Source organism: Acomys russatus, chromosome 6 (genome assembly GCF_903995435.1).
Source record: "Acomys russatus chromosome 6, mAcoRus1.1, whole genome shotgun sequence".
NCBI lineage: Eukaryota > Metazoa > Chordata > Mammalia > Rodentia > Muridae > Acomys > Acomys russatus.
The window spans coordinates 5,954,601-5,981,103 of NC_067142.1; the positions used below are offsets into that span (position 1 = coordinate 5,954,601).

Below are 26,503 nucleotides of genomic sequence, written 5' to 3' on the forward strand. Positions count from 1 at the left end.
GTGTGTGTGTGTGTGTGTGTGTGAGAGAGAGAGAGAGAGAGAGAGAGAGAGAGAGAGAGAGAGAGAGAGATTTGAAACATTTCTAATTCCAAGTATTTTGGATATTGGCTATATGATACTATTCACTACAAAGGTTACTATTTTAAAATCCAGGACAATTGAAATGCCTGCCAGCAGTTAACTTAGTAAATAAATGATGGTGCATTGCCACAGTGACACGACCAACTTCCTTTCACAGGGCTGGGGAATGTAATGGTAACTACACTTTTTTTCCCTCCCTCAAAACAAAGACAAAAACAAAACAAAACAAAAAACCCTTGTAAGTCTCTTGCTCCTATACCAAGGATTGGTGTCAAGGTTTTCTGCCAAGGGCTGGCCATAACTACTTTACACCTTTTAGGCCTATGGCACCTGCTGTAATTACTCATAGCACAAAAGAGATCATAGACAATATGCGAAGCAAATGGACTGGGCTGTGTCCCAAGTATATGTTCGATTTCTGTAATTTGGTTCAATAAATAAGATACATTGCCACACTGATCTGGCCATGTGACCAGCTTTCAAGTAATTGTGACAAGACCAGGACTGTTACTATCTAACATGAATTGAAATGGCATTTGAAAAGATGAGCACAGGGGCTAGAGTTTGGTTCCTAGCACCCACAACAGTTAGCTCACAGCTGCCTAGAACACTCAGCTCCAGGAGATCCAAGGCCTCTGGCCTTCACATGCATGTACACACACACACACACACACACACACACACACACACACACACACAATTGCAAATTAAAAATAACAGATTGGTACAATCTAGAAGGTTCTGAGAAGGGTTCAGGAATATTCCCTTCCATCCACTGGACTTCTGTGTGATTCTTGGGTGACTCAGGAGAAGTACCCTGAAGGCCTTGCTTCCCTTCTCCCCTTTACAACCACACTACTCCTCACACTAACAGAAAGAGTTACACTTCTCTCTGCTCCCACCCCTGCTATGCACCCAAATCATAGTGGTGCTAAACTGAGACAGAAGTTCTCTTTCCCTACTGACCCAGAGCAAAAGTGTCATGAGGGAAAATGGTGTTTGGGACCGGGTCACCAGTTTTTGAATTCAAACATACTGCAACTTGTGGCATGAGTGACTTTTGTTGGGGAGTGGGGGACTCTTGAAGCCTAGGCCGGCCTCAAACTCACTGTGCAGCTAAGGATGACCTTGAACTTCTGGCCCTCCTGCCTTTACTGTCAGAGTGCTAGGATTATGAGTGAACACCACCATATTAGATTTTATTTAGTACCAGGGATCAAATCCAAGGCTTCGTACATGCTAGGTAAGCAGTCTACCAACTAACTAAGCATATTCCCACAGCCTCATGAATGAATTCTTACTCATCCACCTCAGATCTACCTACCATCAAAAAGGTATCTTTGCCAAGGGTTAAAAGCAGAGAGAATTGTTAGGTCCCAAGCCCTGGCCAAAGGCTAAATGGGGTGCTTAGTAACATATCAAAGCTGATGCCAGGTTCTCTCGGCTTTTCTTAGTCCTTGCTACAGGGTCTGCCTGGCTGCCGAACTCTCTAGCTCCGGGGCTGGGCTGCCCTTCCCCCAGCTTCTCTTCCCCATATATTCCAGCCATTTTGCCTACACTGGTCCTTTCCTCCTCTCCCCCGCCCCACCCTTACCTTCCTGGCCTCCTTGTCTCCTGGCTCTCATCTTTCCCTGCTCTCCTCACATGGCCCTGCTCAGAGTCATGTTCACTCTGGAGTCTCCCAGACGCCCCTGCCTCTGGCTGAGCTCTCCCTCATATCTGCAAAGAGCCTTCCTCCCCCGCAGTCATATCCTCCTTTTACTCTTTTTTTTTTTCCATTTAAGAACATCCTCCAGACGTATAAGGGTTCCTTGTTTACAAAGGTACTAAATTTGTGGCAAGGCCAAAGGCCTTGTCTATTCTAGAAACAGAATTTGGAGGGAGCTGCTGTGGTAGGGAGGTCTGTCTTTACTAATTAAAAGGTCAAGTTGGCTTTTCCGAGAGAGAGGGCATGTGCAGGTGAGTCAGGGCTCTGACGCAGAGGCCTGCCGTGCTAGCTAGACACATGCTTCCATGTGCGTTCAAATGATTAATATTTTAATTTTCCCAGCCCTGTCCAAGCACATTGGCTTTCAAATCATGCCTTTAAGTGAAAGCCTGGCAAGCATAAGCAACCGCTTGCTGCACCCTGAAAACCTGCTTTGTAGCACTTCCTAGAAGCTGGAAAGGGGATAGGCTCCCAGAAGCACTTTCGTAAGTTGAAATGATTCCTGCTTCTTTGCCTTCAACAAAGCTGAAGGACACAATGGGGTTCTCAGGTGACAGAGCATTAGGAATAGAACCAACTTCATGTCACTAGTGAGCAAGGATGGAGCACTCAGAAGGTGCTGGGGAGCTACATACACAGCCCAGAAAGCAGAACACGGGCTCTGCGTGCTAATGCAAAACTCTGCTGAGACAGACACTCAGCCCCAAATACAAGCACGGGGCAATCCTACACTCAAAGTTCAAAAGGCAAGAGCCTTTATAATTCTAAAATTTAAAGAACATATGCATTTGTGACCAGTTATATAGGAATGAGCAGACAACAGCTCAATCTAGGGGAAACAAATAAATTTTTACCCTGTGAACCCAAGTCAATTTAAGTTTTTTTTTTTTTTTAAAGCAGATTTCAAATTAGTTCTTATGTGAAGGGACTTGAATGGGTGAGTAGGAAAAGACTTCCAGACAAAGACAAGGCGGCCATTCCATGTGGAAGGCAGATGGATGGAAACAGAAGGAAGTGTGTGAACTCTGCGGCAGTTGGGCTAAGCAGTGGTGAGGAGAGAGTGGCTTTTCCTGCTCACTGACAACCTCCCGGCTCTGACTTGAGGCGCTTCCACTGTTTTGTTTAAGGCAAAGTCTGTCACTGGCTTGGAACTTTGCCTGTGCCTGCGCTAGCTGGACAGCCTGTCCCAGGGGTCCGTGTGTCCGTGTGTCCGGCATGCCCTCTTGCTGGAGCTGGGATTCGCTTTTAATGTGGATTCTTGGTGTATGCTTCCTGTGCTCACAAACCGTCCACGCTACAGACAGAAACCTTTCCCTAGCCCTCCATTGCTTGCTTTCAAAGTGTTACTGCGGCTATAATGCCACAACAGCTGAGTCCTTTAGGAACGCTTTAAATCGGAAACATCCGTAGATGTCAATTTACACTGCGTCCAGGGAAGCACATGCTCTTCTGAGAGGCGGCATGCTTTGTAAGCCCTTGCTAGATCCCCGCACGGTACTGTTCATCACTAAGTGGGGACCCTCCGGTTTCACATGCTGACTCATTGCCACAAATGGGAGGGAGGGTGGGGGAATTTAGCATGATTGCACATGTTCTGTTCCAAGATGGACTAAACTGATGACTCATTTGTAGCTCGCGCTTAAGTTTCTGAGGGGCTCCTCGGAGCACCCTAGACACAGCCATGACAAATCACGGGAAGCCCTCTGGACAGGGGTTCACGACAGGGTTCGGTGGGAGAGCGCACACCATAAACAGTGCCGCTGTAGAGAGATGTTGGGCGTCACACACAACAGCACCCGTGCACCCGTGTACCCGTACAGGGATGCTGCGCTCCGAAGCCCGGTGCGCACTCCGTATTGCGGCGGCAGCACTCGCAGTCTGAGTTCCAGTGGTAGCCGGCAGTGCATGCGCAGCGACGTGGGGCCGTGCGGTTGCCAGGGTCCACCGCCACCAGGGCCTTGCCTGCGGGAGACAAGAGACAGTCAGAGACCAGCGAGGGGCAGGAGAGATAAATGCACTGTCCACCTGGTGCTGTGTCCCCAACCCAGTTCCAAACAGTCAGGCAGCTGCTTCTGGCCACCAACAGAGTGACTCACTGGGTTTGAGGAAGTCCGTCCCATACTTCCTTGTTGATAGGAAACTGCCCAACAGACCCCCTTTCTTTGTAATAATTAGGGATTGTGTGGGATATCTAAACAGTTTTGTATTAGTAGGTTTTATTATTTGAGGAAACATCCAGCAGTGCGTTGTTTATTTACTTACCTTTTTAAATTCAGATGTCACACTAACTGTTAAGGGAAGTTTAGCTAGACATAACGGTGTTTCTGGGGATGTTAATTCATCGCGAGGTCCTGAAGGCTGGGGTGCTCAGGCAGGTGGACAAAGCACAGAAGCAGGCAGCAGTCCACACTTGGGCAGTAGTCTATTTGTCTCGTGGTCTGGGGTGTCTCTGTCTCTGTGTCTGTCTGTCTGTCTGTCTGTCTGTCTGTCTGTCTGTCTCTCTCTCTCTAACACACACACACACTGACTCTTGACAATAGAAAGCACTTACCCTCTTACTCCAACCTCCAACCTCTCTCAGTTTTCTGGCAGGGGGCATGTGGTAATTTAAGTATATAGAAAGCAGAGTGCACAACTCACAAACCATTCTTGTTCAGATTCACACGTCTTGGTTCACTAGCGTGCTCGCAGTCATTCGTCACATGGGTGGAACCACATAATTGGGAGTTACTCTACACTCTGAACAGCGGCCTCTGGGTTCGGGTTTCTTCCTCCCTCCCTCTGCCTCCCACCTTCAGGGCAGTGCTGGGAGTTGAACCTGGCAAGCACTACACCACTTAGCTCGGTTCCCAGCCTAAAGGAGCATCCTTGTAGTCTACTTCGTGCTCTTAGGAGCAGTGAGTCGTCCAGGACTCATTAATCTGACAGTTGTGGTGACTTCATAGACTACACACTGCGCTCCATCCCCAGGACCCATGTCCTACGGCTCACTCCTGCCTGTAACTCCATCTCCTGGGGCTCTGACACCTTTTTCTGTCCATCTTGGGCACCTATAAGCACAAGTACATACCAGCCCCTATACACAAAACAGAATTAAAAATAAAATGAATCTTTTTTTAAAAAACTACATATGAGGAAAGATCCCATCTCATCTGGATTATCTACGTTGCCCTTAGACCTCAACTTCCAATCAGAAAAGAGACAGGGAAATCAAAGCCTGTTTCTTCCTTCACTGTCTCAAGTTATAGCCAGCTAAGAAAGAACATTCCTGTTTTTATGCTTTTTTAGACCCAAGCATGAGCCCCGCTTTTGTCCTTGTGCCCACTGCCCAAACCTTGCTGCGCAAAGGGCCACTGTGCAGAAACGCCCATGTAGCACATAAAAACACACAGGAACACGCACAAACACTACCAGGACCCTATGCAAGTGTAAGGGAATGGGGGTGGCAACGTTTTAAGAACAGTCTAATGTGTTTGGTATTCAGCTTTAGTTTTGGCAGTAGACAGAATGAATCCTTATTTCCGAAGGACAGTGGTGAGTCAAGGTCATCAAAGGAAATAGGAAGGGCTGCATCAGATGCCGGTGCCCAGTTTCCACAGCACTTTCTCCAGCCTGAAGCTGGCCGGCCAGCTGCCACAGTCAGAAATGCTTACTTCCTAGTTGTATCCAACAGGGGCACAGTCTGTAAAGACTCAGTCAGTAACAGTGGGTCTCTCTTACTTAGCACAGGACTATATAACTTGTCCCACCAGGGGACAGAGAGATGGCTCAGAGGCTAAGGGCCAAGTCTCAGGGGGACTTGGGCTTTTTTCTGATCAGTGTGTGTGTGTGTGTGTGTGTGTGTGTGTGTGTGTGTGTGTGTATGTGTGTGTGAGAACTGATCGTGACAGACCATAAGGATGCATGTGGTAGTGTTAGAAGACTAGTGTGTGCAACAAGTTGTAGGACCTCAGACACAACACATTCATGACTTCATCACGGCCATGCAAATGTTCAGAAGGAAGTTGAGTGAGCCAGCCAGGATTTTTGAAAGTTGCAAGAACTTAGTGTGCCTTTTCTGTACATGCTATGCTTCTTGCGGGGGTGGGGGGGGGTGGGGTGGGGTTGGGAATTGACAGGGTGAGTTTATATGAAGCATATGGCTAATAAACAAAGAAGACAGAATCAAACACCACCTTCTGGGATTCCTAATGAAGACAGTTCTAGTCGGGGCAGCACAAACTTGCAATCCTAGCACTTGCAAGGCAAAGGCAGGAAGATGGAGGCCAGGCTACACAGGAGCCTCCATTTCTACAAATAAAACTGAGAATTATGGATGTAGCTTAGTGGTAGCATCTTCCTGACATGTGCAGCCTTGGTACTGATGCCCAGCACTGGAGGGAAAGATCCAGGCCATGTTTATCAGTACGAGTGCATGTGCATGCAAACATACGTGGCTGTAGGACTCTTGGTCAAAGTAAACTAGCTGTTAGCTGATGGTGCATACAGAACACAAGGAGCCGATTATCTGTGGTGAAGGCAGAACAGAGTTTGAAAAGGGGAGGGGAAAGACATAGCTAATATCACAAAACTAAAACCCTCAATGTTATTCAAATGAACTGTACTATGGATGAAGGGGCTTTGCTAGACCCTAGCCAAAGTAAAACAGAATTCTATCAGCCTTCTAGATTTAATGTGCAATGTACAAAAAAAAAACCAGGGAAAGAGTATGAAAAATGTCACTTATGGGATGCAACTATTAAATCCACACCAGAAGGCCCGCTAGAGGGACATGGTAGACGCTCTGGTCCTCAGATTAGAAAAAGGGAGAGAGAGAGAGAGAGAAAAGAACCTCTTAGGGATCCATGACACATATTTTGATCCTGATTCCTAAAAACGAGCTGTGTTTTTAAGGAACTGAGCATGGAGATTCACCTCTGTAATATCAGCCTGTCAAGCTGAGGCAGGGGTACTGCTGTGAGTTTGAGAGCAGCCTGGGCTATGTAGTGAGTTCCAGGCCAACCTGAACTACAAAGTAAGAGCCTATCAAAACATGTATTATTATTATTATCATCATCATCATCATCATTATCATCATCATCTTCTTCTTCTTCTTCTTCTTCATCGACATCTAGCTTCCCTCCTCAAATTATTATGATAGCTCGATGAAGCAACAAACTAACATTAAACCATACACTGTGCAATGGAAAGCTCATAGGCCAGAAGGTCAGTCCGAGTCCTGCTTCTCATCTGTTAGTTAATCTTGGAGAAGTCACTGAATCTCAGGCCTCAATTTCTGTATCTTTAAAATGGGACAACTACAGGACTAAAGAAAGATTAAAAGATCCATCGAACACATCGTGTCAATGGAAAGATGTGTTCACAGGTAAAGTCCTGTGCAAACATACTCTGGAACAAAAGGTGAAAAGTTTAACTCGAGGCACTGGGAAAGGGGACATAAAAACAGGAGCAGAACCTCTTCAAAGGAAAAGCAGAGGGCATATGTAACATGCTTCTGTGGACCAGAGTTAAGGAACAAAAGACGGAGAGTCCATCCCTGCACCCCTAGTGTCTCGTGTCGTGTGACAGACGCACCTGCATCACAGACTTTATGCAGCAAGCATTTGTCTTCTTCATTCCAGGAAGCCAAGTATTCATCTGGGCCACAGGGCAGACACACACTGTCAGAGGTAGGAGTGCATTTAGAAGACAGGTACTTCCCTTAAATTGAGAAGACAGCGTAACGATCAAAAACAGAATGACAGTAGATGCGCAAATCAAAACTAAACAACCAGAGCAGGCGCCGAGCATGTGTGACAATCTATATTAAATGCCCAGGAACAAATGAAGAAAGAAACACCAACCTACGGGACTGGTTTACAGGACCGTTCATCCAGGAGGCCTTCTAAGGCAGGGTAAGACATGATGTGAGGGCACAGTACCCGGGGCCCCTGGGGCCTCTGCTGGCTGAAATATCCTGGCCTGGGTTTGTTGTTGTAACTACTGTTGTTCCGTCCTGGGTTTGCTGGTGCTACAGTGGGCTCTTAGTTTGTCAAAATAACCAACCAGCCAAGCATCTTCTGCACGCCCCAACTCCGCTGACTGAGAAGTTAGAACTCTGGAATTAAGGTGATACCTACAGAACTTGGGAGGTTATTTGGAATGGACCAAGAGAAGACAAGGGGCAAGCTGGAGGATTGGTCTTTCCTCTCTGCTTTTCAAATTCTCTTCTGCCTTCACCATGCTAATTGGCTCCCTGTGTTCTATATGCATAATCAGCTAATGGCTAGTTTCCTTTGACCTACAGGCATACACCCATACATAGTTGCATGCACTTGTACTTGGTAAAAATATTGGATCTGTGTCCTGTACATTCAAAAGCTATTTGCAGCCAAAGCATCCAAAAGACTTTAGCTATACAGTAGCCCAGCCTCCTCTGCCTCTTCAAGAACAAGAGAGAGTAAGGATCTAGCAGGCTGGGTCCATAGGAGCATACAAACTTTGTACTCTCTGGCTGGTATATGGGAGAAAGTTTGAAAAGGGTTAAGCAACTCCAATTTGCTTATTCCAAAATAAGACTTCTGTGCACACAGTTTCAAGTATCAATTAGACTTCATGTTTTTTTCTAAGATGTGATTTTAGGAAACCTTGCCTTCTCTGGACAAAGCAAACTGCCTTTTTTCTCAAACTGCCTTTGATTAGTAGGTGATGATGCCTACTGAGGGAGAGCATTCTGTTTTCTGAGTGGCAAATATCATTACCTCCCACTATCATCAAAGGTCTATTGATTTCTTCATTTCTTAGGGGGTAAAATCTAGAAAGCCCTGAGGTTCAGGAGTACCTGGCTCACACCTGCTGCAACACCGTCCAAGATGTTCATATTGCCTCTCCCGGGTGCATGGAGGAGTGACCTGGAGAGTCACCTGAAAAGAAACGTGGCATCAGGAAGACATTATACACAGATTATTTCTAGACAGCACAAACAGTGAGTGGCTGGGCTGGAGGGATGGGTCAGTGGCTAGGGCTTTGCTGCCAAGGCTGGAAACATATGGTAAAAGGAAAGGACCAACTCCCAATGGCCTCCATACGAACTCAGAAACACACGAAGCTAGCAGACATAGAGGGAAATAAATTGTCAAATTGTACTCCCACAAAGCACTGAAAACACCACAAACTGCTCATACTACCCCTTCAGATTTTTCACTTTCCTAGGCTAGCCCATATCCTCTGCAGATATATAAACCCAACACTTTAGCACAGCACATGACCTGTTTAGACCCTTTAAAACACGTCAGTGACAGGGTGATAGGGTAAATTAAAGGAAATTCTTGTGTGTACAGAGAAGGTTGGAAACTTCTTCATGATGAGAAAGACACTTAAGATGTTCGCCCCACTTCTCCTGTGTCTGTGGGAACCACACTTTTCCCATGTCAGTGGGGATCTCCTCCATGAACTCATACAGGAATGTAACGAGCCAGTCGTGTGACTAAACCAGGAGATTCACTGTTATAAGCTCCCTACGTCGGTTAGAGGCTATTTAACACTGCTTAAAACTGTTAAAAGGTGGCAACCGCAAAGCCTTGTGGGCACTTTGAGGGGTAAGGACAGCAGCATGTTGTCTGTGGCATCCAGCCAAGCTGTTGGCATGCTCAGAACTTCTGTCACCAGGCTTCATGGCTTGAGATTGAATGTTCCCTCCATGTGCCTGGATTGACCTCATCCTCCAGATGGTGGCACTGTTTGGGGACTTTGTAGGAGGCCTCTGAAGGGTCTCGCCCTCTGCTTCCCAGTCTGCTGTGATGTGAACATCCGGTCTCACACCTCTGTCTCCATGAATTGCCCCCTGCCTGCCACCATTACGGAGTGATCCCTCTGAAGTCATGAGCCACAATGACCCCTTCTTCCTTTGGGTTTCTGTGAGGCTGTGTGCTCATAGCAGAGTGAATGTAACTGATAGATGCTCCAAAATAGTACGATTCTAATACACAATACAAAATGGCCATGTCCCCTCTCATCTCCTTCAACTTCTTCGGTGTGAGAAGAAGAAGGCAACAGCAAACACAGGGACAAGTAGTTGTGTTAGAAGGAACATAGGAAACTGAATAGTCAGAGCCTCCCATTGCATGCACAGCACATGTCACACTCCCTAGCTGCTCCAGATAACAAGGCACAGGACCCTCCTTCATGGAATTTAGAGTTAAATGGTAAATATGTACTTGGGCAGGTGCTACGGAGGCAGATGAGCCTGACCTTAGCCAAAGGAGCCCACGGAAGTTCTCAGCACCTGGTGGGTGAGCTCAGCTCTGTAGGACATGAACAACAGCCCCACGAGGACATAGAAACAGGCAACTGGAGGGAGACGGGGCAGCAACAACTATGTAAACAAAGCCATCAGTTCAAATAGACATGGGGAGGTCTAAGAAGGCATGAGGAGGGGGCGGGGCAATATGAGGTCAGTCTATGGATGGAGCTCAGTGCTAGCGGAGAAGCGGGAGACAAGCCTGCCAATGCAATAGTGGCATAACTGCTCTGAAACTGACAATCACTATCTGGTTGCATTCGAAGCTTGCTGAATACAGGGGATGTTCATGCCTTATTCTGTAAACTTGGTCAAGAGCTAGTAACTAGATAGATTATAGGCTTTAGAGGAGAACCCGTAACTTTTGTTCTGTTAAATGGACATGTGGTCAAACTGCCCTTCTAAACACTCACCTTTACACCCAGAGATTAGCACTGCTCTCAGCCTCTGTCAGAGAAGCTTCTTACGGCATCAGGCAACAGCTAATGAAGAGGCTCATCACTGCTCCCATACCAAGACTAAGGGACAGTGGAGAGCTCAGCTCTAAGTGGGACATCTATATCACCCCTTCCAAGGGGGACAGGGACATGCAAGAGCCAGAGAATGAGGAGGTGTGCTACAAAAGATGTCTTCTTTCATGACATGGCTATTCCATTCATGAACTCACTGTAGTGGTGTTACCACACAAGACCTGCACAAGACTGGGCCTGGCAAAGGTTCATTGAGGAAAGCGGAAGGGTTCATGAGGCCCCTCCCCTTCCCATTACGTGGCTAGGGAAGGAGTCGCTTTCTTGAACGGTGTAGCCACTGATAAGCTGCCCATGGTCCAGTATGTTACTTCCCACCTATGCCCAAACAAGCAAATGTAAGTAAACTTGGTGGGTCACATACACAAAAAGCACATGAAAGTAGGCTGGGCCCTTGTTAAAGAAAGGAAGTGTTCCGTGTGGAAGGGAGCAGGATAATTTAAGGGTAAAAATGACTGAAATCCATTATATACATGCTGGCAAAGAATATTTAAGAAGAAAAATGGGAGATGACAGCAAAAATAGTTATCCTTGGTCAATGCCAAAATCAAAGAGTTTCTTTGCCCATTGGTTAGCTTGGATGAAAAACATAGAGGTAACAGGACTTGGGAGAGTCCACTTATATTTTTGTTTTGTTTTGTTTTTCTCAAGACAGGGTTTCTCTGTGTAGCTTTGGCTGTCATAGACTTGCTTTGTAGACCAGGAAGCCCTTAAACTTACAGAGATTCCCCTGCCTCTACCTCCTTAAGTGCTAGGATTACAGGTATGTGCCACCATGCTTTGTGAAGCCACTTATCTTAATGCCTCAATTATGAAAAGGGTTTATAAGGAAAACATCAAGGGTTGAAGAGATGGCTCAGCACTTAAGAGCACTGACTGATCTTCCAGAGGTTCTGAGTTCAATTCCCAGCACCCACATGGTGACTCACAACCATCTATAATGGGATCTAATGACATCTTCTGGTATGCAGGTGTACATGAAGGTAGAACATTTGTATACATAAAATCAAAAAATCTTAAAAAGAAAAGAAGGAAAACATCAGCCCAGAGACCAACTGAGTGGAATGTGGGAGGTGTCTCTCTGACTTCACTCTGGCCTGACAAGTAGGATCAGAGAAGACAGTAACTAAGGGCCTGGAAGGACTGGAGTGGGAGGGTTGTGCTTGAACTTGCTTCTTGGATCTGGCTAACACTCTCCTAGATGGAAGGTTACATGAACTGGGCATTTCCTGTACAGTCACCTGGTGATGGGGCCTTCAGACATCACAGCTCAGTAGAGCTTCGTAAGAACAGCTGAGAAGAGGCCATATTCTCGCCCTTGGCCCCTCTTCTCTTACAGGATTCCATTTCCCTGCAGGGAGCTGGGACTCTTTTCTTGGTCTCAGTGGCTCTCATCAGAGGAACACATAGAGGCAAATGGCAAAACTGGATGTGGTTGATGCAGACTTCATCTGACAGGATCTGTCTGAGCCTAAGGATGTGAACACTCGTGCACACTGATGACAAGGATAGATGTGTGGGCAGGCTGCACTTCAGATGACAAATGTTATCAATTGCGTCTGACCCATTAAGAAAACAGCAATGGTGTGTGTCAGATAAGGACACACTTTGCCTGGGTGACACTCACAGGAAGGTGCTTTTTAGGGGAATTTGACAGAAAAGCTGAAGCAAACAGCTCAAGAGCATTGTTGATGGTCTTGCCTGTGGCTGGACTCCACGCCCAGTCTACTGAGCATCATCAAAGTGAGTACGTGGAGCATGTGCTCTCACATCTAAGCTGTGACTCTGATTCCCTCAGCATCCAGGTCCATGTCTAGCTCAGGATTTACACACACACACACACACACACACACACACACACACACACACACGGGAGGGGGGGGCTTTCCAAAGCTTCAAACTCATTTCCCTCTCCCAAGCATTTGCCTTTCTATAGCTCTATACCCACATGCATTTTCTCTCAAAAATGAGATATTATAAAATTTACACATCATACATATAAACTTCTAAAGATGTCAGACATGATTTTAGTATATCCCACAGGCATATAGGCATCACTGTTGTCTAATCTTAGAACATGTTTTTCCTATGTAGCCCTAGGTGGCCTGGAACTTGCTATATCAATCAGGCTGGCCTTTCATTCACAGGGATCTTCCTGCCTCTTCCTCCTGAGTATTAGGATTAAAGGCATACACTACTTCACCAAGCTAACCCTGACACAGTTTTGCTTTTTTATTAGTGTGTATGTGTGTGTGTGTGTGTGTGTGTGTGTGTGTAGGAATATGTGTCTTCCAGCTAAACACTTGAGTCACTAATCTCCTCCCCTGACGCCATCATCTTACCACTGGCTGCACTGCCCACCGGCAGTGGGCCCTCAGGACCCCTCCCAGCAGCAGCCCTATGCTTCCCTCCACATGTGCAGAACTGGGACAGCACACAAGCACTCCTGGTAGTATTATGATTGGTTGTGATGCTACTGAGGTCATAGCTTGATAAGATCAGTTTCCTGCTGAAGTGTGACTTGAAGAGGCCCCTACGGAATGACAGGCAACTGACTGCTGATGTTAACAGCTCAACACATAAGGAAGGTGCAATGATGGGCCTTGGGAAGTAAATTTTTCTGGATGACTGGGTTGAGAAGCCCACATTCTGGTTCCCAGGGGCTCCTCTGTTCACTTTTAGTATGTTCTGTTTCCTTCTAAAAACCCTAGAGTTGGAGCTTTACGAGCACAGTTGCCTTCATGAAAAAGATCAAGTCCAGCTCTATTTTAAAAGCCTGTTTCTTGAGGAGGGCTGCAGTTCTGTGTGAGATGCAAGTGAAGAGACACCTCACACACTTTGGTAGAAATCACCTCCTCCCATTTCTGCCTGGGACTCACTTTCTCCTTCCCACTCACAGCCAGTGTTACCTTTGTTTGTTTGTCTTGAGCACATCCTTCTGAAACTCACAAACTGTGACCCATGTGAGAACCTGAGACACTCAGGATCAGTGCCTTAGGGTCCACATCTGTTTGCAGTGAGTTGTACTAGGGGTAGTTGGGGGAATACAAATTTTCTAAGAACTTGTTATTCTTAGAAAACAAAAACACCCACCCACCAGGCAGTGTATTGTGAGGGCCCTAGTACAATTTAATCAATAAGCTAGAAAGTTCTCTTCGCTTGAGACAATAAATATCTACTAACTACCTTAAAAATACTTCTGGAATGAGGAAATACAAGGATCCAGAGGGTCCTGGAAACCTACAAGAGGAACTTTATGACAGGCAGATCTGGGTCCTGGGGCCCTCCTCAAACTATGGCACCAGCCAAGGAAAATACAGGCAGTAAACTTCGAACCCCTACTCAGACTAGCCGATGGACAGGACATTCTCCACCGTTGAGTGGAGAAGGAGATCTGACTCTCACACAAACCCTGGTGCCCCATCTCTGACCACCTCCCCTGGATGGGGAGGCATAGTGGCACTCAGAGGAAGGATAGCAAGTTACCAAGAAGAGACTTGATACCCTAAGAGCATATATGGGGGGAGGTCCCCCTCAGTCACAGACATAGGGGAGGGGAGTAAGGGGGAAACAGGAGGGAGGGAGGAATGGGAGGATACAAGGGATGGGCTAACAATTGAGGTGTAATATGAATAAATTAAAAAAAAAGAAGCACCCCCCCAAAAAAATACTTCTCCTGACTTCACAAGGTATATCAGAGTGTGAATGCAGCCAACTGCTCTGCACAGGCGCCTCAGCCGCAGGCTAGTGTACTGCTCCTCGCCTTTCCTAGCTCACGCCTAGGCGTCTTTTCTTGCTTTGTGTGTTTTTGTTTCATAGCAGACAGGCTGGTGTTTGGCTTAACAACTGACAGAATTTTTGAGAAGAAATATTTCCCAGCCTTTGCAAGGCTTGGGAAGAGATAATTAATTATAATTAAGTTAAAGTTTCTGGAGGCCACAGGTGGCTCGGTTTGTTGCCAAGCCTGACCATCTGAGTTTGATTCCCAGGAAACTCCTGCAAGTTGTTCTCTGATCTACACACACACACACACACACACACACACACACACACACACACACACACACGGAAGCATATAAACACGTTTTATAAATCAGTATAGATTTAGGGCCCTCTGCAATAAAGCCATAGTTGAAGAAATGTGCTTCTGCCACAGAGCAGGAGACCTGTGTGTAGCTCTGCAGGAGGGCTGTCTTAAACGTCTATTTTTTTCAGGCTATTAACCAGCCCAACTGTAGGGAATGTCGTTATGGGTATTAAAGTTGCTTTCCTGCTCCAGTGAAAATTCACACTGGCATAGAACACTGCAGAAGGAGGCTTGGCCCTCTCTGTCAGGTCAGCAGTAAAGAATTTCACCAAGGAAAAATGGGGGCGGGGGTGGGCATAGATTGTACTTTATAAAAGCCATCCATCTATGACTGTATTCGAGAATTTGGCCATAATTTCAGAAAGCATGGCATCAGGTTTCAAAGTGGTATGGTAGAACTAAACCATGTGGAATGTTTTGTTTTAAAAAAGAAACTCTTAAGTGAGAAAGTAGCACTTTGCATCACAATCCTGACTTCTGAGGGAAAATCCTTCCAGAGGCTAGTAGGCTTCTGTGCCTAGATCCAACCCAAAGGTGGAAGAAGAAAACTGCCACAAAATTATACTCTGACCTCTATGGCTAAGCAATATACCCTCCACATAAGCACACAAAAATAGTAAATAAAAGTTTTAAAAAATCCTCCTTAGGCACTATTGGGACTGATCCTACCCAGAATAGAAGGCAAGCCAGTCTCTAGTGACTATTCCCAAACAACTGGAGGATCTCTTTTACTAGAAATGGCTCATTCTGAGAAAGTACCTTCTCTGAACTACCTGTCTCTGCAAGTAAACAAAGCTACCTGAGTCAGCATTGAAGAGCCAACAACACACAGACAAATGCTTTCATTTCTACTTTCTCCTTTGTTGTGTCTTTGTTTAGCCCTGACTGCTAGATCCCAAACCCGGGGCAAAAGGCTATCTGAAGTGGCCATTAACACAGCAAAGCAGACCTTCTCCCGGGAGCCCTCAGTGCCTGCTGGTTACAGGATTTGGCTGGCAATGCACACTGCCTACCCTAAACTTCTCCAGCCCAGGGCTGCACTGACCTTCTCCCAGCTGCCCTTTCCTGTATAATCCAGTCATTTCGGTTACTTGGTTCTTTTCATCTATTCGTGGCTTGGCTGTCCCCTCCCCACGCTCCTCACATGGCCCCCTCAGGCTCATGTCCACTCTGGACTCTCCCAGATGTCCCTGCCTCTGGCCATGCTCTCCCTTCTACCTACAACAAACCTCCCCCTCCTCCGCCATACCTAGGAGCAGTCATGTCTTTTCTTTTGCATTTCTTTCTGCCCTTTCCTTTACTTCTTTTTTTCAGTCATAGACCAGGCTGGCCTAGCACTCACGGAGCTGTGCCTGCCTCTGCTTCCCAAGTGATGAGATTAAAAATGAACTGGCTAGTCTCAGTCCTCAGCTCTATTTTTTTTTTCCTTCATCAGCTAAGGAGACAGCCAGGGAGTTCTATTGATGAGTTAGCACACAGCCCCTCCACCTGAGACCAGGTGGCCTTCTTAGTAGCTTCCTCCAGCAGTTTCCACTGCCCGCCTCTATTTCATGGAGATTTTGGGTTTGCTGTTGCTGTGCTCTTTGCACTGGTAGGGATGGAGCCCAGCCTCTGGAAGGCCAGACAGGTGTTCCTCAATGGGCCACACCCAGCCTTGCCTCGCTCTTCTCCATCAGGGGGTCACATGTCTGTGAGTGGAAGGGTTACATCCCACCGTCATATTTCCTGGTTAAATGTTCTTAAAAGGAAATGGAAATGACTCTGGGGCCTTTGTAGCCAGAAGTCAGATAGGGTCATTTTTTCCTAGGGAAAAAAAAAATAAACACTAATGGACATCAAATCTGACAGGGTGAACTGTAGAAACTGTGACTGGAGAACACAAATGGAGCCAGGGGTATGGTAACAGAGGCTTGCCTTGTCACTTGGAACGGGCTTCCAATTCGGTCTGGACAGAACGGCCGGTGTTACATTTCTATAATTTGAGAATCAAAAAGCCAAAACGTAAGACACTCTGAATGTGCAGTGCACTGCTGATTACTCTGTCCGTCTTGCTGCCCTGAGAGTTAGGTGCAGCACCGTGACAAGGACTCTGTGCAAGCAAGTGGCAGCAGCCCAGACCCAGCCCTTTCTGGGAGACACTGGGAGCAGGATTGCTCAACAGCCATCCTTTTGAGCCTGATTGCCAAAGAAGGACGCTTCCTTGCACACCTGAGCACAATTAGTCGGTATAAATTCCCTCCACCCACTCATTCCCTCAGAGGACAAAGGGAAAGGCATGTCACCAGATGGGGAAGAACTGTCCCGAAGGCTGGAGAGTGTCCCTGCGTGCACTCTACCATGGTTCCAGAAGACAAGGGCCATAGAACACAGGGTTTCAGAAGCACAACCTGCTTTACAAAGTGTGATTACAGGTCAAGAGGTGCTACTTCATGGGGCTGGGCTGGGACGTGCCTCCCGAGGTCCTCGAGAGAGGCCTGAGTCACTTCTGCAGTTCTGTGTCTGGGATTCGGTTGTGTGAAAGGACTTGGGTGACAAGAGTTTACCCAGTGCAGCTGCTGACAGAGCTGCTGCTAGATTCTATCTGCTCTTACTTTTGGTAAATAGGACATTGATCAAGTTGTGACCCGATGCCTGTCTAGACAGTCTCACTTTTTTTTTTTTCTGAGACAGGGTTTCTCTATGTTATCTTGACTGTCCTGGACTCATTTTATAGACCAGGCTGGCCTCAAACTCACAGCAATCCGCCTGCCTCTGCCTCCTGAGTGCTGGGATTAAAGGCATGTGTCACCACACCCAGCAACATTCTCACTTTTAAAAACCTTTTAAGTCCATTTTTCAGTCTTACAGATATGGACAAAACAGAAGACTCACTTTTCTTTTGTAAAAACAAAAACTGCACTTCACATTTCTAAGTAACACTGAAGAGGCACCCAATGGAAACTATACCATGAACCCAGGACACAGTGAGAACAGTGAAGCATTTGGAGAGCACTGATGTACCCCAATGTGTCACTCTGTAGGTGTTCATACACACCCCCAACCCCAGAGACCACCAAGTCACAGAACCTTTTGGAAACTTGGAGCCTCAAGTTGTACCAACCTGGTACAAGAGCGAAACCACAAAAGAAGTGGATTCAGAAAGAGAGAGTGTGAGGGCTGGAGACGTGGCACTGTGGTGGCAGGGCAGTAGGCCAGCACAGCAAAGCTCTGGCTTCCATCTACAGTACTACAAACCCCCAAAATATATAGAATTCAACCGCTCCCTGAGTGTTCAAAAATATGACCCATTTTAAATAGATACATTTTTATATACAGTTCTTGAATGAAAATCTCCTGCCCAAGTGTGACTCACATATTTCTGCTAAATACAGCATAAAAAGATAAGTTTAGTTTGTTTGAGAAGATAATAAAGAGAATCATGACCCCCCCCCCTCACAAACCCTGTAATTACCCTGATCCTAAAATTTTTAGGCATTCCAAAATGCGTTTGATGAATGTGTGTGCAGGACTGACCTTCAAGACTTGAGCTTGGAGGCCTTCGTGCCAGCTGGGCAGCTCCTACTGGTGGCATTGCCAATTACAAGGATGAACTGATTTCCCCCTATATACACACTATTCTGGTAGAGGGTTTGGGTAATTGTTTATATATTATCTCCACAAGTAATAGAAAAAAGGCCATTTTGCTGTTGTTGCTTTGATTTTTGTTTTGTTTTGTCCGTTTGTTTGTTTTTAGTGTTTGAGTTTGGGCTAGTATCGGTTTAACAAGACATCACCCTCTCTTGTAAAAATCTGTTACCATCACACATCACAACTGTGTTGAGCTCCTAGTGCTGACTAGACGCGTGACTAAGTGGCAGGTCTGTCTATGATCTCTTGAAGTTTTTAGTAACAGGGAGACATTGACACAGGGAGGAAAGAAAACTAGTGCAGAGTCCCCCACAGCAGCCAAGCACTGGCAAGACTCACTAAGCTCAATGTCCAAGTTCAGTTCCCACCAAGAGTGCAAGGAAAGGAGGGGAGGCTTGGTCCAGGCACCCTGGAGTCCAAACCCTCCCTGGGTATGTATTGCTAGAGCAGGAGGGGGGGGGCTGATGGAGAAGGACTCACAGAAGGACCCACACTTGGGAAGGGAAGGACGAAGGGCTGGGTCAGAGGGAAGAAGTGGAAAGAAAGGCAGAGCGTGACGTGGCTCATGAAGACAAACGCAAGGCTTGGCCTGGACCTAGCGAGAGCTCTCATGCTGGGAGGAGAAGGCACAGGATTCTCGGCCTTTCAGGCAAGGGCAGCAAAGGCGATACAACAGAGAGGAAGAGTCTTTTCTTTTGAGTAACTACATGAATCGCATTATAAAGACTGCTGAGACACTAAAGGCAACAAGAAGGTGGCGGCCCTTCTGGACAAGTGGAGAACTAGGATGCTGAGCTCCAGCAGAGAGGACTGGAGTGCAAAGGCTGGCAGAGCAAATATCTCAACAGTGATGGTCGTAACGTCCCATAATGCCCCATCATGACGCGCAGGAGTCGACCCTTTATGCTTGTCCTTCCTTTGGCATTTTAACAGCTCGTGTGTAATTTACAGTGTGAGCAGAGTACAGTGTGTATTATGAAGTATTCTGAGCTGCCCTGTGAAGACAGTTCACTACTCTCGTGACCCAAGAATCCCTACAAAATCATGCAAACTGAGAGTCTCGAATCTTCTCATTCCATTCACTTTACAAACATCCATGAAACTGCCCAGACCACCAAGGACATAGATACTGGAAAAGCCACCAACTGTCTGCAAGACGTGGCTTCAAAAAAGCAAGCCCTTTGGGGGAAATATGGTATACACAGCAGGTGTGCTCAGGCCAAACAGCGGGGTTAGGCACAGGGTCAGTGGCCCAAAGAGAGTGCTGAATTTTTGCTGCACATGCTTAAGAACACAGAGAATTATGCTGAAAAGGTTTAAATGTAGACTCTCCAGTCATTGAGTATAGGTGATCAAGGCATCTGAGATGTACCAAGGAACTTACAGAGCTCATGGCTGGACTAAGCTGTGCATGAGCCCCCGCGGAAACACTGAGGTGATCCTCACTGAAAAGGAACAAATGTTCCACAGCCATTAGAGGAGGTTTCACACAACAAACAAATACCCCAGAGGAACGGCAACAACAAAAACTTATGGCATAGGAATAAAGTAAGCATAACGTAAATGCAAATAAAGGTTTTCAAAAGTGTTTTAAAGAACAAAGGTGGGGGCTGGAGAGATGGCTCAATGGTTAAGAGCACTGCCTGCTCTTCTAAAGGTCCTGAGTTCAATTCCCAGCAACCATCTATAATGTAACCTGGTGCCCTCTTCTGGCCTGCAGGTAAACAAGCAGACAACACTGTATACATAATAATAAATCTTAAAAAAAAAAGAACAAAGGCACACAAGCATAGTTCAGTGTGTTTTAAATCTTTTGGGAGTATAGCTGGAAATCATATGATAATTCTAGGTTTAGGTTTCTGAAGAGTTCCCATGGGAACTGTGCCACTTCACATCACACCAGCAAAGGGTTCCAGTTTCTCGATATCTTCACTGACTTGTTTTGTTATTTTCATATATTGTTTTATAAGAGCCATATGGGTATTATTCTAGTTGCTTTCTGTTGCTGTGATAAATGCCATGACCAAAATCAATGTGTGTGTGTGGGGGGATGTGGTCAAGAGGGTTAATTTCAGCTTATAACTCCTAACATCTGTGTGAGTCCGCCATCAAGAGAAGTCAAAGTAGGAACTCAAAGCAGAAACATGCAGGCAGACGCCACGGACGAATGCTGCTTACTGCCTTGTTCTCTGGCTCACTGTGAAGCGTAGGCACAGCTAACTGTCATATGTAGCCCAAGATCATCTGCTTGGAGATGGTGCCACCCGCAGTGGCATTAATCACCAATCAAGACACAGCCACAGGTTCTCCTTCCCAGGTAACTCCAGGTTACATAACATTGAAAATAAAACTAACCAGCGCCATGCACCCTTGCCAGCTTCACACACATACACGTCACTGTGAAACCATACCCTTTCCTTTTGTGGCCCCAAGACCTCATGTTGATATCATAATACAAAATGCAGTACAACTTTAAAAGTCCCACTGTCTCTAAAAAAAAAAAAAATCCACATTTTAAAAACTCTAAAGTCTCTTTGAGAATTTAAAGTCTTTCAGTTTAACAACAATAACAAAAAATAATTGCATACTTTCATATTCCAAAATGGAAAAGACAAGTCATAAAAACAATCAGTTTTAAACAAAACCACCATGTAAATCAAAATTTGAACATCTTGAACTCACTTGTGATCTTCTGTGCTCCAAAGGACAGATGCCTCAGTTCTCTAGCTCTTCCGGCTGCTGCGTTCATAGCTTGACTCGTAGTCTCAGCTCAGCTCTACTCCTTCTACCATCCTTGGCAGAAACCCATGGTCTTGGCATCTCCAATATCCTAGGGTCTCTGTGGTAAGAGCTGCACCTTCTCCAAGGGCCTCTACTCACCTCTCTTGAGGGACTCTCCATCAGTAATGTGTGTTATTGCTTTCAGACCACAGTAGCTGTTACCATCACCCTGCATATCACAGGCATGTCATGATGGTTTCTTTACCAGGCAGGAATCAGAGCATTCATATTCTGGTTCGGAGGTGATTGGTTCCTGTCGAAACTCATTTGTGGCTTAATTCTACAATATAACTCCCTTGTGGGAAGAGGGTGAGGGTGAGTCATGACAGCCACTATGAAGACGTTAATGCCGGTTCCCTAAGTGGTTTGGGAGCAGATTAGCTCTCAAGAGATGGTTACTACAAAAGCAAAGTCTGACCTCTTGTGGGTCTCTCGCTTCCTTTCTTGCTGTAGGGCCTCCTCTGAACTCACTTGATACTGTTTTTGAGCACTCCCTGGCTACGGGATGCCATCTGTCTACATTGCTGGCATACAGATGGGTGGCAGGTGGGGCACTTGTCCTGCTAGCTAGACTTTCTAGCTTCCAAAACCATGAACCAAGTGCATCTTTTCCCATATAAGGTTCCCAGCCTCAATCATTTGCTTGGAGCAACATAAAATAGACTAAGACAATTTGCCATGGAATTTTAAAATATCACTGCTAACCATGACAAAACACACATACCACACAATCTTTTCTCTCTCCTATGTTGCCAAAATGTTTTCATGAAATACATATCATTCACAAAAAAAAAAAATTTGATAAAGGTCACATCTTAATTTAAAAAGTAAATCCTTACAAAGAGTTACTATAGTCTATCAAAGGTCTTAACATAGTGTGGTGGCTTGAATGAGGCTCATATGTTTAAATGCTTGGTTCCCAGTGGGAGGAACTGTTTGGGGAGGATTAGGAGGTGTGGCTTTATTGAGGAGGTGTCAGTAGGGGCGGGCTTTGGGATTCAATTGGCTCTTTCTCTCAATGCCTCCTGGTGGTTGTCTCATGGTGTGAGCTCTCAGCTACTTCACCAACACCATGCCTGTCTGCCTGCTGCCGTGCACCCTGCCATGACGGTCATGGACCCACAGTCTAGAACTGTAAACAAGCCCTTAATTAAATGTTTTCCTATTTAAGTTGTCTTGGTCATGGCGCATGAGGAGAACAGTGACTATGACACACAGTCACCATTTTGCTATCCCATTGACTTCATAAATTACTTCGAAAGCTGTTTTTTATGGACCCATGGGCATCTTTACCCTGGACCACTCTGACTCCAGATGTGCATCTTTAAAGATAAAGAGTAGCAGGGCCTTATCAAAGGCTGTTAATTTTGCTCCACCTTCTTCTTCTTCTTTTAAAAATATTTTTATTTAATTTTTAATTTATGTGCATTGGTGTGAAGGTGTCAGATCTTGGAATTACAGACAGTTGTGAGCTGCCATGTGGGTGCTGGGAATTGAACCCAGGACCTTTGGAAGAGCAGACAGTGCTCTTACCCACTGAGCCAACTCTCTAGCCCCACACCTCCTTTCTTATACTCTTCACAGTGCTTTTATTATCTCTGCTCCTTGAAAATAAAGTAAGTGACCCAAGGGACAGATGAAGGAATCCTTGTAGGTCAAAACTCTCATGCAAGTTTTTCTGTCTTCCAGAGAGACAAAGAGTGAAAAGTTTGCAGCTGTGGGATACTTGAAAAGACAGTTCAAGGAAGGCCTGTTTTCTCAGTGGTGATCAGGAGTCTGGACTTGTGTTTCACTCCACTTGATTCTCACAGCTCCATGAATGCTCCTTTATCCTCTCAGTGTGGCAGACTGCCTTTTCTTTCCTTTGCCATTCTTTTCTTTCCTTTCTTTACTATTTTATATTAAATGGAGCCTTTTTTTCCTGTGTTGTAAAAATCTATGACTTCTATGCTTGGCTTCCAGGAGCTTACTGACCCACTGACGCCCAGGACGCTTCTAGGCTTTGCTCCCATTCTAGAGATGCCTCAAGTTGTTCTGGTCTTGGACACTCAAAGGGGCCCAGGCAGGGACTGCCACTGCTGCTGCTGTACCTGCTGGCCTTAGGGTGAGATTCAGATCTCCTCCAGTGTGTGGGAGGGTCACATGAAAAGCATGAAGCTGAAGATTCTGACCCGGCAGCTTTGGAGGAGAACCGAGACAGCATTTCTACACTGAGGGTCTGTCTGAATGGCCAGTCAGGGTGACTGCAGAGACCAGGCTGGAGGCCAGCCTCTCCAGACTGCCAGCCTTGCCTACCTGCTCAGCCCTGCTTCTAGGCACTCCTTGCAGTTCCTCTCAGCAGCCTGGCCCAGGATCTTTGATCTAGAACACAGCCTGGCCTCTCGCAACTGTATGGCCTTTCTCAAACTTTGTTCATGCCAGCTTCTAAACTGAGGTGTGGGATTGCTCAACTCGATCATTTTGTTTAACTCAGCTCTCGCTGAACCTAGCTGGTTATATGTCAGGGCTGGGTGGTCTTCCCACTGGGGTTTCTCCTGCTCTAGCTCCTTTGATATTCTACCATTGCTTTTCATTAGTTTACCTGGTGAACTGTAAGCATGGACTATGCCCTCTATACTCCATTTCCACTGAAGCCAGTAAGATAACCACGAAGTATTTTCACTGGGTCACTCCTTCCCACCACAAGACCCTGAAACATGTGTATGGACATGTCTGTTGATAGAAAGGACCAAACAAATGTGACACAATGGTTCTCAGCCTTCCTAATGCTGTGACCCTTTAATACAGTTCCTCATGCAGTAGTGGCTCCAACCATAAAATGATTTCCATTGCTACTTCAGAACTGTGACTTTCCTGCTGTTATGAATCGTAATATAAATATATGATATGTGAGCCCCCTGAAAGGGTCATTCAGCACCCCAAAGGTATCTCACAGGTTGAGAACCACAAAGGTAATAGATGCTGAGACTCTTCTACCATACTTGGATGCAGCCATTCTTTATTTTGAACAGAACTAAGAACAAATTGGCCCTTATTAAAGACCTACTGTGTGTCAGGCACTATATTAAAGACAAATTTCCTTATTCTTTTGCATCTTCACAATCAAGATGCAACAACCTGCTTAAATGGTTTGTAATTCCTGCATTAGATGGCATTCAACTCCCCAATTCATGAACTCCTCAAAGGCTCACGGTGAGCTCATGCCTTTCCATTACAGAAAACCCTAACCACGTCCTACCTGCTCTGAATCTAGTTTACATTCCAAGCATGAACCTGGAAAGACTCATCAATTTGGGGCATAGGTACCCTGGGGGAAAGAAGCTACAAAATTCAGTTTAGCAATCTCTTCCAGGGCCTGAGCCTCTTCTGTAACAGGGACAGCACACAGAGCTGGCTGATACAGTACACATCTTCTGAGCCCTTTTGTGCTTGTCAGATGGGCCAGGAAACAGAAAACTGGCCTCTGGCTCAGCTTATAACCTGTTCCATACACACTTACTCTTAGCACAGAGGATCTGGGTCTCCCTCCGCCAAGAGGCCAGGTCTGTACATCTAGGTTCACTGGCTATGTGTTGCAGGGCTTTGGCTATTTGTAATTTTTACACATAGATTAGACCCCAATATCTTGGTCATCAGGATTCTCATGGGTAAAATCTGGCTGTTAAGAAGTGGGAAACAGTTTTATAGTGCTGTTTTCTCAATTTTAAATCATGAGACCAACAGAAATTGCCATGTTGCAGTAAGGGGTTAAAGCAGATGCTGAGATTCACAGGGAAACTTCGGGGTGTTGGGGGATAGAGGGACCTGGAAGGGACAGGAGCTCCACAAGGAGAGCAACGGAGGTGGGGTGCGCAGGTGCTGCAGAGACTGATGCACCAACCAAGGGCCATGCATGGTGAGGACCTTGACCCTCTGCTCAGATGTAGTAGACAGGCAGCACCGTTTCCTTATGGGTCCCATATATGGGGAGTAGGGGCTGCCTCTGACATGGGCTCTGGTGCCCACACATTGAGTACTTCCCCTAGTGGGGCGGTCTTGCCAGGCCACAAAGGAAGAGGATACAGGCAGCTCAGATGAGACTTAACAGGCTGAGGTCAGATGATGGGGTAGGACCACTCCCCCTATAGAAAGCCAAGAGGAGAGGAAGGGGGTAAGGAAGGGAGGGTAGGAGTGAAAGGTGACGAGGGAGGGGGCCACAATTGGGCTGTAAAGTGAACAAATTGAAAATAAAAATAAAAATAAAAATAAATTACTGGGTTGAGTTTTGAGGCACAGCTATGTTCAAGTCTAGATATGTCCACAGTGAAGTTGATTGCTCTGCCTACATCCCGCCCTCTGTGGTCAGAGGTCTGCTTTTAGATTTCCAGTCACTGTGTAACACCCCATCGTCATCCTCATGGGCATCACCCACCACCCAGAGAACTGAGACCCAGAGGGTGACCCAAAGGATTCCCTGCTATGTGTGTTCTCCCTCCCTCCCTCTCTGCCTGTCTCCCTCCCTCCCTCCTTCCCTCACTCCCTCCTCCCCTCTGCACCACCCCCTTACACACACACACACACACACACACACACACACACACGCTACCAGTGGAATGCCTTTCAAGTAACTAAAACAAAATGTCTGTGATGGAAGACAGCATACACAGACATCAACACAGCCCAGAGGCAAAGGACATATATTATTAGTTAACTTTAAATCACTGTGCTGAACAAAACACCTGACAGGACAACTCAAGGGGGAAAAGAATCATTTTCCTTCACAGTTCAGAGGTCCTCTGAGGCTAGGGAAGCATGGTGGAACACAACAGTCTGTCCATCTGATGGGGTGAGAGGCAGAACCGGGGACTGCGGCCTCCCACATCCAGGGGGTGCCTTTCCTCTGTTGCTCTCTGTAGGACTTCTCTAATGCAAGTGCCCAGCTACAAGCCTAGAAATTCCAAATTCAATCAAGTCAATGACAAGTAATGATCCCAGGAGTCGACTCAAGTTCATTATAATTGTAAGACTAAGGCAGAAAGAATCTTCAAAATGTAATTTAACTTCCTCCAGAAGCTCATGGGCCCAGACACTTAGCCTCTGACAGAAGGCTCTGTGAGGTGTCACATCCAACCCCAACTCTAGCAGGCAGTGGCAGTGGACACATTTTATGTTAATGGGGGTGGGGGACAGCAGGGCTGATACACAGGGTCACCACAGGTGTCTCTGTCTGTGAGTGTAGAGGGAACGTGGCCTATGCTGGGGGTGGCAGCAGGGCAGCATCATGGTTTACCACAGTTTGCGCCTGGTGTTGGAGGGCGGGCAGAGAGCTGTCGGGGTGCCTGTGCTTGAGGAAGTTGCAGGGAGGATTCAGTGAGTCACACTTCTTTTCCTTGTGAGTCAGGGATCGACTGGCACGCAGAGCCTGGGTTGAAGGC

General features: G+C 46.3%; 1 protein-coding gene across 1 annotated transcript in view; it reads right to left on the minus strand.

The window, feature by feature from the left end:
• Positions 1-15,844, minus strand: part of Tnfrsf11a (TNF receptor superfamily member 11a) — a 41,233-nt gene extending 25,389 nt beyond the window's left edge. The window contains exons 1-4 of the mRNA XM_051148183.1: positions 15,695-15,844; positions 8,610-8,691; positions 7,364-7,489; positions 3,608-3,751 (exon numbers count right to left, since the gene is read on the minus strand). Coding sequence (XP_051004140.1) covers positions 3,608-3,751; positions 7,364-7,489; positions 8,610-8,691; positions 15,695-15,844 — 502 coding nt within the window. The remainder of the gene's footprint in view (positions 1-3,607; positions 3,752-7,363; positions 7,490-8,609; positions 8,692-15,694) is intronic.
• Positions 15,845-26,503: the final 10,659 nt, after the last annotated feature.